General features: G+C 32.1%; 1 protein-coding gene across 1 annotated transcript in view; it reads right to left on the bottom strand.

The window, feature by feature from the left end:
- Nucleotides 1-16,999, bottom strand: part of LOC108744315 — a 104,796-nt gene that overhangs the window by 4,916 nt on the left and 82,881 nt on the right. The window contains exons 9-16 of the mRNA XM_025976268.1: nucleotides 16,433-16,551; nucleotides 14,404-14,568; nucleotides 13,351-13,376; nucleotides 12,552-12,732; nucleotides 11,155-11,259; nucleotides 9,439-9,678; nucleotides 4,544-4,708; nucleotides 613-762 (exon numbers count right to left, since the gene is read on the bottom strand). Coding sequence (XP_025832053.1) covers nucleotides 613-762; nucleotides 4,544-4,708; nucleotides 9,439-9,678; nucleotides 11,155-11,259; nucleotides 12,552-12,732; nucleotides 13,351-13,376; nucleotides 14,404-14,568; nucleotides 16,433-16,551 — 1,151 coding nt within the window. The remainder of the gene's footprint in view (nucleotides 1-612; nucleotides 763-4,543; nucleotides 4,709-9,438; nucleotides 9,679-11,154; nucleotides 11,260-12,551; nucleotides 12,733-13,350; nucleotides 13,377-14,403; nucleotides 14,569-16,432; nucleotides 16,552-16,999) is intronic.

Below are 16,999 nucleotides of genomic sequence, written 5' to 3'. Positions count from 1 at the left end.
CGCGGACGCATCGCTCACTCAAGTAGGAGAGAGACAGATGTCGAACGCTGCCGAACGCGGAGGCCGATTGTGCCTCTTTGTCGCTCGTTCCGCGCTCTCGCTTGCACTTCAAGCCTTAAATGGAACGCCTCAGAAGGAGGTAACGCCGCATGAGTCATGTTTTTTCGTGCGTGCAACCGGCTCCATCGAATTATAAGACGTTGTCACGTCAAAACCTTAACATTATTAATCGTTTTAAAAAATGTTCTTGTGTATGATTTATCTATGTTAAAGAAAAAGACGATATTTAAACAATTAATAAATAAGTTCGCGACGCGGTATCAGAAGTAGTTCTTCTGTTTTTACGAGAAGGAAAATTATTAACCTTTTCTTAATTATTTGTCCCAAATTTTTCCATTTGTATTTCTAACGGTTCAATTGTTTATAACGTTAAAAAAATCTTTTCGTTATTTTTTGTCAACAACTTAAAATACGTTTTCCAAACTTAATAACTTTCCTAAGCAAAAAATCAACTGGACAATCAAGACAGGTTTGTGACCGAACAAATTTCGATATCAAGTTTAAATAAATCTCATTTCGATCCGATTTCGATAAGGCGTCATTTTTTGTTGCGAAAACTTATTCGTTTATTTATGTGTTTCGATTTTTCCCGGGTCGCTGTAATGGGTCGTAGGTCTTCGTCATCGCCATTTTCAACGTTGTGAATAAGGTATAAGGGCTCTCCAAAGGGCCTCGTGCCCGAAGCGTCTTGCGAACTTCGTTCTGCAAATATTAAGGGACATGCTTACTAAGTGAAACTTATTGACCTTTAGCATTAACTTGAGGCGATAATTCAACTCCATGCTGGAATGAAAGATGTACCGGATTTTCCAGCTAACATAATTGTTCAAATTTAAATGTTAGTTTTAATAAAGTCTAATACAGTATTTACTTAATGGTACAATATTTACAAAAATCCATTTTATTTTATTTTTACTTAAATAAAATTGATGATATAAATATTAAATATTAATTAATTAGGACTTCATACTTTTCTTCTTTTTCTTTTTGTTCAACTTATGACACAATTCCACTTCGTTATATATGCAATTATGAGTTACTACATCGCCTCGAACGGAAATATAGGCTCTTAAGGTAATTAATTGCTAATAGCAATCAGGTATGTTGTAAGACAAGAAGTAATTATTGCGTTGCATTAACGAGGGATCGTTTGCGGGAATATAATTTTGGAATCAGGTAATGTCATGAAAATCAGTATGTAGGTAGAATAATGTAATGTACATTATGTAGTTTTGTCAATACTTATATTTAAATACCTGTAATTTATATCATGATTATACACATTGAAATGAAATGTACGAATGTACGAAACGTCTAGAAAAAATATTTTATTAATAAGCTGTATGAAGACTTATCATCAGAAAAATGAATAAAAAGATAATAGGGTGTTGAAATCTTAAAACGTAAGCATGTGTCTAATAATTTTCAATTAAAATATACCAAATGAAAAGTGTCTATGGTGTTATTGGGACTTATAATCTGTCTTTTCTTTTTGTTTTGTTTGTTAATATTACAATTGACGCATTAATATTTATCTGTACTATTAAATATTAGGAAGAGAAGTTTCAAAAAATCTCTGTGAAATTTTTTTTGATACTTAGTTATTTAAGTTTTTGAGTTTTGATTAATAAAATTGCATGTTGTATTATTCCTACTCATTGAAAAACTAAAGTACTTGTACTGTGCGAAAAAAGGAAAAACAAATTAAACTAAAGTGAACATTGAAAAAACAATAGAGAATTATGATTTTAAAAATATAAGCCAATATTAATATCTAAAACATGGAAAGGACAGAAACTGTAGTATAAAAAAGAAATTAGGCATCATACAAAAAAAGCATAAAAATAATTAACAATAAACAATGCCAATATGCATTTGTTTAGGCTTATTCGTGTTATCACAATAAGCCTGGCATCACGTACCTACGGTGAATTTGTTATGAAGAAGTGTTAAGAGGTTAATTAAATATATAATTTGAGAATTAGGAGCTAATTTTACTTAAAACGGTAATGTCATGTTTCATTTGTACTTGGGTGGTTCACCACTGTCTTTTTAAAAAGAAAAAAAAACAACGCGACCGAAAATAATTTCAGAAACTTAAGGGATTTGTACTGAGGATTATCGTCGTAAAGCAGTGAACGAGAAAAGCAATTAAAATTAGAGTCGAATTGAATTCATTGTCACAAAATCTCTATTTGTTAGTTATAAGCTTTGTTTATGTTGAAAGTACACGAATGATATGGTCACGTAGGTTTCAATTTACAGCAGTTTCACGGGACAATTCGTGATCATGAATTTTAACAATCCAAATCAACAGTAAAAATAGAAATTTCTAATTAATAATCAACAGTGGTTTACCGTTTCTGGTATTAATGGCACTTTATCCCATCCATTAGCCGATTTATGGATAAGTAACAATTGAGTAGAACCACCACATTCTGAATTTAAATTGAGAATTATCTGGATATTGGAGTGTCTTGGTATTAACAACAGGTTCTATTGTAATAATAGTAATAATATAAGAAAGGTGCTAGTAATCTCGTAATTGTTATTAAAATAAAATCAAAAGATTTGTTTTAGACACGCTTTTGAACGTATTGGTAGTGTTTCTGAATGTGTAATATGTGTTTAATATTTTAGAAGCAATGAGTTAATTACAAGTTATATTTACAATTAGTTATACTTATAACGGAGCAAACATTTGTCTTTGGAATTTTTATATTGCAAAATTAACACTATTACAACACCCAAATCCAATAAAAAAGGGAGCGTTCAAGTATGTTGTAACGCAATTTGGGGGAGGGGGGGTCTTGTAAAACGTTACGATGCGTTACAGGGGCGGGAGGGGGTCATTCTTACAACACGTTACGTAACATTGTTTCTTTTTTTGAATAAAAAATTAGGGAATTAAAACTACCAAGTTGGTAACCCTTTTCGTTTACGTTTTACGGGGAATCACTCGATTGTATTGTACGTCATTTAATGTTGTTTTCGAAAAGAGGGAGATTTGTATCATCAGCTGTTTTTGGCCTATAAAGGCTCTCATGCTGACTTGCCAGCGCAAGTATGTCAAAAAAATGCCAATGAAATTTGGAAAAACGGCTAAAGAAAAACTAAAAAATAAAGAAAAGTTTATAGAACATACAGAGGCGGATTAAATGTCGAGAGCTCCCTAGGCTAGCACCCCAGAGACGCCCCTCTGGCGTTCATATATTTTGCAAAATAATTTTTGTAAGTACTTCCTTACTTTTTTTTTGAAGTGAAACTTCTTTAAGCACGGTAGAGTAAGTTCGTTTCATGCGAGTTGCTATGTAACGAAATGATGCAACGCATTTCTCCCGCTGTCTGTCCTTATGTATGCTTAGATTTTTAAAACTACGCAACGGATTTTAATGCTTTTTTTTTTAATAGATAGAGTGGTTCAAGAGGAAGGTTTATATGTATAATACATGCATAATATAATAGAGAAACACTGATAATTTTAGAGGTTTGTAATGTGATGTCGTAAATAAACACATTTTTTTGCGCTTACATTGTAAACGCTGGCCGAACCCTACGAGATAGATCAAAATAATACACAACAGTATTGTACACCGTAAAAAGGCCTACAAAAAAGTCCGCGATAGTATATGTTTATCTCTTAGGGATAACCCACAATAAGCATTTTTTATCCTTTACTTTTAATAATGGCTTATTTACGAAGCGATTTTAAGCAATATAGCATTAATCCTTATCCAATTAAGTACTTTTAAAAACATTGTGCATTTAATATAGATCAATATGGTCCTTTACAGCATGTAATTTAAATGAATATTTTCGAAGATATTTCAGACTTAAAATGCAGGGATATAGCGGTTGCGGCGATACCGGCCGGTTTGTATTTTCTAATGACAAAAAAGCTGTGATTGTTGTATATAAAGACATTCTATAGTATATTTACTATCAGCATTGCACCCGTGCAAGCATAGTGTACAAATAATACCATTAAGCCAATTCCTTAACCCCTATCCCGGTATATTAGTGTGTTTAAAGAAGTTTCACTTCAGTAGCGTGTTGTATAATTACACGTTGTATTTTTTTTTTTAGTTTAAAACTTTCGCGCGCGCCCCTTTTTAACCTTGCGCCCCTAGGCATGTGCCTAGTTTGCCTTACGGGATAATCCGCCACTGAGAACATATAAATGATGTTATACGATTTTCGCAACAGAACTTCTGCACTTTTGGGTAAAAATGGTCACTTCAAAAATTGCGTTACGTAATATATGAACGGTCCCTCAGGTTGAGAAGTACATTGACTATTGTGAATATTTTTTAGAACAGGATGATAAAAACTCCAAAGAGTGGCATGTGACTTCCGGAAAACATCGATAGCATTACGTTGCACGATAACTGATAAGAGTGGCGACAAAAAACATATACATAGATGTTGCAAAAGTATATATAAATAATTATATATATTATGTATATACAAGAAAGTCGCGTACTTTCCGGTAGTGAGATGGAGCGATGACCAGGCGACGAGCGCCTATATCTTGATCCGAATCCGGTCAAACTTTTCATTCCAGCAAAGAGTCTCCTTCGCATTGAGATGCTGTCCATAGGTGACGAGGTAGTCGTTGATGTAGCCGAAGACGAGGCATGTTTGCGTTCTAAATTCAGGATAATGGTTTATACAGTTTATTACTTTTTGTTAGTGTTAACGGATACTACCTATAGTGGCTAGTAAGGAAATTATTTATTAAAATTCCGTATACTACGCTCAATAATTAATCGGAACTATTGATTGCAGTACGGCGTGCTGTACTGGCTTTGTAAAAAAAAATATGTATGAGGATGACACTGATTTTTGGCCGATTATCCCAGTCCTGCAGATACGAATGCGTCCGGATGAGCCAAGGGTTTTTGATTTCTGAATTTGGAAATTCGAGATTTTCTTTTGTCTTTATGTAGGATGCTGTTTAGCGACAAGAATATTTTATAGTTCTAAAGATATTATTGATATTGAAGACATATTCTTTCCCATTTCCATGTATACGCAAGACTAAACAAAAAATTATTACTTCCGGTGGATTTACAAGAGAAACTATTTGAACCAACTAACCAATATATTCTTTTCTTGGAACAAAACATTTTTGGTATTCACTTTGCTTTACTAGATTTTAACAATAAATATAAAAAAAAGAAACATTACCACTGTTTGAAAAAAGGGATAACACATGGTTGGAAAACAGAAGCAAATTATTTTTTTTTTTCGATAATTTTTGTTTTATTCAAGTAACTTGTATTATTTTGTTCGTAAAAAGGTCAATTTATGCGTTAGAGAAAGAGTCAGTTTATGCACTAGAGAAAGGGTAAATTCTTGAGTTTTCATAACTCTCATAAAGTCATGACATGCATGCATGTATGACAGAAAATTTCAACATTTAAAACAATTATTGTGTTGGTAAATAGAAAAGTTTGAACTTAATACAATTATTACAAAAAAACGTATCAAAACAAATGAGGAAAACCAAGATTTAACAGGCAGGACCATATCCAAGACCAAGACTTTATCAACAAAGTCAAAACCAAGATCAGAGGTGTTTAAGTAAAACTAAAACCCATACCAAGACTGTCTTAGTCTTGATTTGATCATCACCGATTATTCCGAAAGAAACTTAATTTAGAAGTTCCCGAGATAAAAATATTCAGTCTCTCAGAATCTCTGAANTATTTTTACTTACGAAGCAACAGGCTAGTGGGATAAATTGTAAATGTCGCTTAAATATTTAGGTAAATTTTTGTTTTTCATTTTCTCCGTGAAGAATGTAATCAGTCTTCCTTAATTAGAGATAGGAAATGGGAACAAAAAGAAATTCGTATTAACTTAAAACTGAAAACAACAATTTACCAGATTAAATTAATTTCTTACAAACTGCTAGGCTCTTAATTAAATTAGGTACTTAATCTAATCAATATTCACAATTAGTACCTAACTTAAAATTTTTGAAAATCAAGAATTTTAAACTTATATATACATATTTCAATAGATTGGAACTGCGCAATTATTTAAATATAACAGAGGAAAATAAAAATAGCAAAAGAAAATCAATATCAATTGGAACATTATTAGACGTAAGGCGAGAGATAGAAGAGTGGAGGTATTTCTACATGTCATTACTTACTCTTCTTGTTTGTAAAATATGCTTTCAAAAATGTGAGAACATTTATCGTAGCATTTGAAAGTCAGTTTCCTATTTTTGACCTTTACTTCGCTTTTTCATAAAACAACTCATAGTTTTTTTCTTGTAGGTTTGAAATTTCCCGAGTTCTCGATCGTTTTTTCTCGTCTCCTGTAAGGGAACATTTCTCGGGAATTCTCGTTTCGAAAATTCTCATTCAGAAACCATTACTTACCATTAATATTAACTTAATCCGATGTAATGTATTCAGCATTTTAGCAATTCTACATAATCCAAAACGTTTCGCAAAATTGTAGGGTGTATAATATATAATAACGCGAAAAATCAAATGCATGCATTATCCAAATCGAATACGTTTACGATTTTTCTTTCAATGAACATGATTCTTAAATTACCTACCCAAGAAAATTTTACTTCTTGACCGAGAGGTGGTGATATACAGAAATGTTTTTTTTACGAAACTTGAATCGTATATGGAGCTTAAAAACTGCAAAGTGTGGCTCACCCTTGTCCCCCTTGCAAAAAAATCTGGCTACGTTCGTGCTGTAGAAATATTAGAAAAGTAGTTTGTGAAAATTATGATGAAGTAATATTAATGTGACTGGGCGATTTTTAATTTCTGAAATTTCAAAATATATTAGGTAGTATCTATTTCTCTCAATCTCTTATGTATATATAAACAATTAACAAAACATGGTTGAATTTTGGTCTGCAACATTCTTTCATTACTAGCCACTATTTTGTTGTTATTTTAAAGCCTGTCACCATCAGATGTTTTTTCTTTTAACAAAAGAATTTTACAGAAATAACCTTTTTTGACCTGTCTCAATGAAGTTGAATAAGTAAAAGTGAACATGTACTTTTGTGAAACTAATAGTCTCTCACATAGATAAAATCACAATGAACGTACATAGTAATTAGATTAATTTGCGAGTCTCCACTTACTAATTTCAGGTAATATTTATACAACATAGTTATATAGTCATAAATATTAGTTCTAATTCTTAATAATAATGCTTAAGTTTTAATATTGTTTAAATTGTTTTAAATTAAAATAATCAATCTTACGAAAATGCGGCCCCGAGCTGTAGCTACCCAAAAGTCTTCCTCTTCTAAAGATAACACTGTATGTAGGATTTTTCTTTAATGTCAAAAGGGAGAAAGAAAATTAGAATTTTTTTTGTAGTTTTGAATTATCGGGTCTACTCAAAAAACCTGACCGCCTGGGGATTTCTCCTTGTCGATGGCCCTTATTGATTCAATTTCACTTAGAGACAGGCTCGTGTATGAATATTATAAGAAAAGAATAAACACAAAAAAACATCTTGAAGTGTTCGGCACATATATATTTAATACATTGTCTTATATACACGAATACGAACTAAATATTGGGAATTGTATGTTAATGAGTGGTTAAACTACGAGTAAAAAAGTTAGTATGTACGTTTCAGTAAAAAAAGGATGGTATTTGCTTTTTTTGTGTGAATTTTATATACAGAATTACTTTTCAGGCTTACTAGATAATCAAACGATTCGCTAATATTTACATGATCTACTTTGGCTGATGCAACATCGCTTATTATCTTACTCTGCATGTATTATATATTAATCATTTTAGAAATTGCGGGAGAGATTTATTAATAAACTTATTTTGAGTAGATATATCACTTTTCAAATAAACGTCCTTTGATGAAAGCAAAATCCACTTATCGCACTTACCTTACTACATATTTATTTTAAACTTATTTTGAGATTATACGAGTGTATTCAAATTTTTATTTATTAAGAAAAGTACTTTGGAGTTTTCTCGAATTAAAACGAATCTTGAAGAAACAAAGCAGCCATGCACATGCATAAATTTTTTAGAAGAATAAAGCTTTATTACTAATATTAATGTCTACATTATAGGAATACTCAAAAATACTACGTATTTTTACTTTTAATTAAAATGTCAATTGATTGTCTGAAATTCTTTGCACAGATTATTTACTTATGCGAAGTTTTAATTCTCTCAATTTAATTTTCTCCAAAGGTGTTAGTCTTTCGGCAGAGCCGCTGAATGGATTTACTTCTTTTTCCAAAAGATAACAAACGCTAATTTGCCTGGATTATATTGTAAAATTTTTATTACCAATTTTCAAGGAAGCGTTTTAGAACACGGAAAGTCGCTTGAAAATAACACGTGCCTATGACTTATAAATAGAGAGATTCCCCAAAGGGATTTCGTTAAAAATCTTTGATGCGACATTCTTTTAAAAGTAATGAAAACTTCCTTAGAGTGATTGTTAAATGAAAATTATTACAGTTATAGTCCGATTTTAAACCCTTTGTGGAGCAAGTATTGAAAATACACCTATCGAAATTTAATAAATTATAAAGAAAGGTTAATGAAAAAGCAAAATTTCGAACATATGTTTTTTTATTTCCAAAAACTTAATTAGATCGGGATGATGACCGTATAGTATAAAGCAAATTATGCCTTTATTTTATATGTAATTACATTGTGCCGATATCGCAAAACCATTTTCTATAGTCTAGTCCAGAAGTGTTTTCTGCGAAAAATCGCCGTAAAAAGGGAAAACAAGTAGGTTCAGTTTTTCGGCGATTGCTTAAAAACTATTACCGATAGCGGAAATCAGAAAACAGACTTAAAGAGGAGGAAATTTTCAACGGGAAAGTATGACCTCTTGTAACTGTACTTTGATTCGATATGATTTTAACTTACCGTTGAATTTACCGCTTAAATTTAAAAATTTATATAAATTGTAGTATGAACTTAATACTTGATAGACTAAAATTCAGGCAAAAAAGTTTTGAAACTGATTTTTCCAACGGGATTTTATTCTTTTAAGTATTATCAAGTTAGTAGTAAGAGATACGACTTTTTTTATTGGAAATTTCATCCTCTTTAAGAATCGATTTTCCGATTTCCGCCTTTCTTTTTGTTTTTTTTTGATTTATTAGATAATAACAACTGTAACACATATATCGCCTGAAAAAAACCAAAATACGTCTTTCTCCGAATGACATCGTACTTTTAGAAGATTTTTCGAGACTAGACTATTAGAAATAACCATTTATTTTCCCATGAATGGGTCTGTTAAAATGATCGTCGAAATTTTCTACGCAGTTTAATGTGCGTGCAGTTGCAGCAGCTATAGCGTTAACAGCGCAGCGAACAGTTTTCGGAAACACACCTGAACTAGTGGTAGAGGGTACAGGATTGTTAACTGAAAGCGTGGAGGCATTCGTGGAGCCTTGTGTGGCCGGCAGGACGTTACGCCGGTTTATGCTCTGGCCTGAACTGCCCGAGCTTACAGAGGCAGAAATGGCCGTTCTTTCTGCGTATGGTGGTTCCAGGTTAAAACGGGGTTTGTTGTTTGATATCTCTGTTGCTTGTTTTAGGACCTGATAGATCCGATCCACTTCGGTACTATCTGAGAAAGCTCAGGGTTACAGTGAAATGAACCATGAGAATTACGTATGTATGATGTTAGTTGATAATGACATGTACGTTCCTTTTTGAAGAAGTAAAAAGTAATTTAAAGAGACAGTAAAATTTTTTATTTTATTTATAAAAAAAATCAAAAATATGTTGTAAAGCATAAAGGAATACTTATTACTTTGTCATATCTTTTTAATGAGAATTTAAGGTCCTTTGTAGTTTTAACAAAAGGCTGCTAATGTTTTTTTGATGATAATGTTTGAAAAATAAATATTATTCTACTGACTGTTCCCCATAATCCTTGAATATATTTAGTTTGGTACCGAAAAAGTCCCACAAACGCAAGTCGAAAAGCGTTACCATTTTTTGGGTTTCTGCACCTTTGAATTAAAATTAATAACTGTACTTTTAAATAAAGAAATAACAATGGTACCAACCCTGTGCATTACAATCTAGAAACTCAAAAAATGATAATCGTCAAGAAATTTTTTTATGACTTATGATTGCGAGAGTTTTTTAGTAGATACTTTACGGGAACAACTTAGAATTATATTTCTTCATCGAACTCGAAATTGCCTCAAAATGATATCTTTTAGCCCTTTCATAAAAGAATATTAATATAACAAAAGAATATCAAAACATTTTAACAGAAAATTTAAATAATAATTCCGAGGACCAACTTATTCTCTGAAGATGGTATTGTGGGGAGTTTATACTAAGCATTATTCAAATTTTTGTTATGGTAGACTTTACCATATGACTTTACCAAAATGAATAATTACCAAACATAAAAATTAACACTTTGTGTTTAAACCTAAATCGCTAGTTTAATGAAGATTTTGATATGATAATTTTAAGTAAAGTTTAAGGCAATTGAGGGTTGGAAGGTTTTTATTTAAATAAAATATTGATACAAAATAGTATATTTAAATAAAAACCTTCCAACCCTTAATTTTCGTGAACTTTACTTAATATTATATAAAACTAAGGGATGAAATGGAAAATAGATCAAATTTTGTGTTGATATGATAATCGGTAATGTATGGTATGATGATGCAAGCAAGGTGTTACTTTCGTAATTATTAAATATGTAATCGAGGGTCGTGTTTTTGCAAATTCGATACGTCTAGGTATGCAGATTGCTTGTTGCAGTGGATAATCCTTTTCTAAACAATCCTATAGCGTATTTTAACTAAATAACTTTTTTGTGAAACTGAATGTTCACGCAGTAGGTAAAATTTTTACTAAACCTATCGCTTGTGACATAAAATTTGAGTAAAAAAATTGAATGAATTGGTTGTACAAAAAGCCTGATATTATAACACTGTTTTGTGTGAGCTATTATAAAGAAAAAAAACGCAAAAATAAATTCATGTCTGGCGAAAACCGAGCCGTAGTTAGGCAAAAAAAAAATAAAAAAAAACATAAGCGGTAGGTTAATTACAAGATAAGCAAGCTTCTCTTGTACCTAAACTTGTAGAATCTGGACTGTTTGTCGGTGTATGGCTATTTCTAAATGACAATTGTCGATTGAAGGTGGTCATGCGGGGATATCTATCGCTCTCTCTTATATCTTGGATACAAAAACACTTATTATAGGACAAGTTAATGCAGGTTATATAAAAAATATCAAGTAAGTACTCTGATTTTAAAATGGCTACATGTTTACCACATTGCAACAAAATACTTCTTGAAGTATATTCTCATATTGTAATGATCATGGGTAATGAATAGTTTATAACTACGATTGTTTTTGATTCATCGATGGTAATTTCCAAAAGCAACTTAATGATAAAATGTACAGCGTCCTTCCAGTAGGTCGAAAACGGTTCAGTTGAGTACTTTACAAATCATCTCTTTTTAAGCTTTAGGGCTTTTCTAATGAGACCGAGAGCGCTACAAAAATTGGTGTTACATTTGAAACTTCCGGCGCACTTTTTTGTCAACAGTGTATTACAATCAGCTTAGAAGTTAAAGTCTGTTGAAGCTGGTATAGTTTAGTAGCTAAAATGATGTTTTGGTCACAACGACAACAATTGAAGTGCGTCGCATTTCGGAGGTTGAACTCCGTACTTCAACTCTGAGGGGAATGGGCCCATACAAAGGTACTTTTAGAAGCGCTTTCGGTAAGAAAACTGCTTGTACATTCTATCATTAACTGACACAGTTACAATATGCGTTGATCTTTAGATAATCGTACACTTATATTTGAATGTGAGAAAATCATTTTGATCATTTGAAAGAAATTTTTAACAAGTTGTGATTCAGATCTAAAGGTCGTCGTCCCCAGCGTTTCGCAGGACAGTATCAGTTTAGAAAGTTTTAAATTTAATCCACAAAATATAAAAATAATCGATTTATACCTACCTATAGCTAGTAGCACCTCTTTTTTTTAAAGGAATTCTTGTCTTCTCTTTGACGAAAAAGTTTGTTTATTCTTCTTTACGCTTAATAAACTATCAACATCTCATATTGATTTAACCAAAAAAGGGAATTTTAATTAAATCCTATACCTACCCTATTTATTTTGTTTTAACAAATGATAAATGTGGTGTTTTTATATATACATCGAAGGTTTGATAATAAATTAAAAGAAATGAAACGAGAAAGTAAATGATAAATTACTTTTAATCAAATGAAATTTTGTTTAGAAAAGTTGATTGCATGGTATTATTATTTAGTTAATTTAATTACTACGGCAAGATATATTTTCTATTATAAATATGAGAAATGTTTATATATCAATATTCGTAGATCGAGTACCTACTATTTTCTTCATTTAAAATAGCGGCGTGGATAATTTTGCCTTTTGTATTCCATATAGAAACTTAATCAAATAAAGGAAATGTAAAATTGATTACTTACTTTCTTCTTCAAGCGTTGGTTCGGGAACTCGGGATTCAATTTCTGATGTGGACTTTTGTCTTCTCAGAAGCCTGGATTTTGGTTGACATTTTGCGGCTTTCTCTTGACAGTCTAAATGAACGTTCATCTTACACGACCTGCATTTTAGTCCTTGCTTCGTATGTCCTGCGTAAGAATCATTCTATGAATAAATAAGTTTTTGATCGGTGTTATAAATGTATATACAGTGGAATTTGTTTATTATATGAAGTAATTGTAGTGTTGAGTTTTGTTTTCATATTGAATTCTTTATAGGAAAGTTTGGATATAATGACTCCGTTTAAAATGACATATCGTTTATTATGACCAATTCTCAAAAAATCATATCCGGTTATAGTGACCCAAATGATTATAATAACATTTTCGCACANTTCCCCCCTTTATCTCCGAACTACTTAACCTAAAATTTTGAAAAAATACAGAAAATACTTCTTTATTTATAGACTACAGGAAAATTAATATGAAGCCTATGGTCTGAACATAATGTGGTAAATCTTTCAACAAAATAATTTTGTGCATTCATTTTTACATTTGCTGTTTGAATGTATGGGAGAACATGTTTTTTCAAACTACAATGTTAAGTTTGTTCTTGGGTTAGGGTTCCGTTACGTCCGAATAAAAAATGGAACCCTTATGGGAACACTCTGCGTCTGTCTGTCAGTTGTTTTATTTAATTATAATTAATGCGTTATTTATTTTAGAATATCTATTTAGCTCATTTTGTATTGTGAGGTTCTGGTATTAGTGGTTGCGTAGCTACTGGGAAATCGCATAAATTTTGCCTTCCTAGACACAAAATTTATAGCTTGAACTACATCATAAAGGAGTTTAAAATGTTACCTTGCAGCTAATTTGTTCTGAAATGATCTCGACAGTTGTAACCCTTTACTTGCCTCTTTGACAGTCGTTTAATGTGATAATCACGTAATAAGGAACTGGATTGATTAACGTCTGTGTTAATTAGCGGTCTTGTCTGAAACATGTAGTGCATCTTCATGTTTAAATGTTATTATTACTGCGAATGCTTCGATTTTAGTTGTTTAATTAACGTTGAATAAGTGGCTGATTTTAGATATCTAGGATGTCAGATAAGTCAGGATGGAAGGAGTAGTAGGGATATAAAGTATAGGATAGATCAGGGTCGTGTTACCTTTATTAAAAAGAAGTAACTTCTATGCTCGCGAACGGTTAATTTAGAAATTCGGAAAAGGTTGTTAAAGGTGTATGTTTGGAGCGCGGTGTTGTACGGGTGCGAAACATGGACAGTCGGCGAGGCGGAAAAGAAAAGGTAAGAAGCGTTTGAAAAGTGGTGTTATAGGCGGATGATGAGGATAACGTGGGTAGAAAAGGTTAGAAATGAAGAGGTATTAGAAAGAATAGGAGAACAGAGGACGAGATATGTTGGTAGGGCACCTTCTCAGGCATGAAGGTCTAGTCAGAAACATATTAGAGGCAGAAACGGAGGTTAGGAGGGGTAGAGGTAGACCTAGATTAGATTACTGTTCGCAAATACTTAAGGATGTTGGCTGCTCTAGTTTTAGGGAAATGCGAAGTTTAGCTCAGAATAGGAAAAAGTGGAGGTACGTGTCCAACCAGTCTTAGGACTGACGACCTTATGATGATGATGAAGTTAAACCCTATTTATTTAAAAATATTATTTTTCANATAAATATGAGAAATGTTTATATATCAATATTCGTAGATCGAGTACCTACTATTTTCTTCATTTAAAATAGCGGCGTGGATAATTTTGCCTTTTGTATTCCATATAGAAACTTAATCAAATAAAGGAAATGTAAAATTGATTACTTACTTTCTTCTTCAAGCGTTGGTTCGGGAACTCGGGATTCAATTTCTGATGTGGACTTTTGTCTTCTCAGAAGCCTGGATTTTGGTTGACATTTTGCGGCTTTCTCTTGACAGTCTAAATGAACGTTCATCTTACACGACCTGCATTTTAGTCCTTGCTTCGTATGTCCTGCGTAAGAATCATTCTATGAATAAATAAGTTTTTGATCGGTGTTATAAATGTATATACAGTGGAATTTGTTTATTATATGAAGTAATTGTAGTGTTGAGTTTTGTTTTCATATTGAATTCTTTATAGGAAAGTTTGGATATAATGACTCCGTTTAAAATGACATATCGTTTATTATGACCAATTCTCAAAAAATCATATCCGGTTATAGTGACCCAAATGATTATAATAACATTTTCGCACATTTTTCTGACCCTTATTATGTATATTGATATTACAATTTATGGTTCTTTTTCTTTTTCTGTTAATATATACAATTTGTAGTTTTTCTCTCTATTAAACTAAATAACTAATCAAAATAGAAAGTTGTTTATTTTCTAAGACTATGCTTTGTACGACGCCCGCTTAGTACGATCTGATAAAACTTCTGTATTTTTGTAGTACTAAAATAGACAAAAAAAGAAACTGATTGATAATGTTTTCGAAAACGTATTGAACAATTTATTTTTTGATGATTTTTAGATTAAATATGACATAAAAATACAGTAAGTTTACCACAAGAAAACACTAAAAATAACTAGCAATTTTCAATTTTTACGAGAAATCTATTACTGGAATACGGAGCCACTTGCGGGACCCCTTGAATTTGTTTTTGGTTAAACCACTGTAAACAGTGAAATTTTGCGCTTACAAATTCAAAAATTTGGTAAAAAGGAACTGAAATTATGAATAATTTTTTTTCGATGTCACAACAACACATTTTCTTCAAAACATGCCACTTACGACACCCTGCTGCGGTTTTATATCATACAAATTGAAATTGCCTTGAACCACTGTATTGATCGAAATTTTGTGCTAAAATTATGAATCATTTCTTCAATTTCGTAAGAACACATTTTCGTCAAAACACATGTCATCTTACAACACCCTGCCGCGCTTTTATATATCACACAAATTAGAATTGACTTGAACCCAGTGGCGTATCTTTAACATTCGCAGCCCCACGTATAACTTCCTTTCGGGTTTCCACATTCACAAAAAAATAAAAGTCAAACCATAAAATTTCTAAATAACCTCTAATTTTGCAATTTAAGAATAAACACAATTGAAAATTGAGGCCATTTGTCTCATGAGTCGGGAGTTTGCGTCACCTTAAAATTAGCCCCGCTTCTCAAAAGATGATTGTTTTGATTTTGATTTGATCGTAATATTTCCCTAATTTTTCTTTCTTTGTATACCAGTATTTTTATTTTACTTCTATTTATTTTCATACGATACAATACTCTTTTGTCAATATCGCTTTCATTTTATTTAAGGCTATCTGTAATTCCTGCTTGCTAGATACTAATACTGCTATATCATTTGTAAGCCTATGCATGTATGCCCCTGTATATCTATTCCTAATGTTGTCCTGTCTTTAATGATGTTTATTGAGTCTTCTATACATAGATTAAAATGTAGGGGTGACAGTGTGGAATCTTGTTTGACGCCCTTCCTATTATTTACATCTCTACAATGCTGCTCAAGTTCTATGAAGGCCTGTTGCTCTTTATATACGTAAACTTCTATCACTATATCTCGTTCTAACATTTTCAAGTATATTTAACATCTTGTCCCACTTAACACTGTCAAAAACTTTTACTAAATCTACGTCGCTTTTATTTTTTCCTTAAGTTTTTACACCTTTTATCATAGATCTACTCCTGTCTCTCCCATGGGCTCATAGTGGGACGATATATAGTCTAAAATATCAGCCGAAATAAGAGTTTTAAAAATCCGCCTTGTTGTTCTAGGGATTATCCCGAACAATCAACTACATAAACTTCACCCTTTCACAATATTAACTGGCATGGAATTGTCTTACCTCTTAGAATTTGGGAACAAACGTCACAGGGAGTTATTTTCTTGTATGTGTATTCTTGAAAGCTGTGAACGTCTGGCTCCGTTCTTGGCATTTCTCGACCAGCGTTGGTACCATTTTTCCTGAGAAAAAGAAAAACCCTTTAAAAAGATTTAGTTACATTACATTATTGGTACCAGGGGTAACTAACTAATATACTACGCATGTCTGTAATCGGATAATCACCGTTGGTTTATAATAAATCTAGCGAGATTGTATAGGCAAGTATTTCCCTGTCAATTATATAGTGTTTTAATTTAATTAGTTATTTACAATTTTTGACGTGACAACGTCTTATAATTCGATGGAGCAGGCTGCACGCACGAAAAAACATGACTCATGCGGCGTTACCTCGCTCTGAGGCGTTCCATTTAAGGCTTGAATGCAAGCGAGAGCGCGGAACGAGCGACAAAGAGGCACAATCGGCTTCCGCGTTCGGCAGCGTTCGACATCTGTCTCTCTCCTACTGGAGTGAGCGATGCGTCCGCGTGGACAGCTGCTATACAATAATACATTTCCATTTACCTCCTT

This window comes from Agrilus planipennis, unplaced genomic scaffold (genome assembly GCF_000699045.2).
Source record: "Agrilus planipennis isolate EAB-ADULT unplaced genomic scaffold, Apla_2.0 scaffold17, whole genome shotgun sequence".
Classification (NCBI taxonomy): Eukaryota; Metazoa; Arthropoda; class Insecta; order Coleoptera; family Buprestidae; genus Agrilus; species Agrilus planipennis.
The sequence above is the reverse complement of the archived record's forward strand: the minus strand, read 5'-3'. Positions and strand labels throughout refer to the sequence as shown.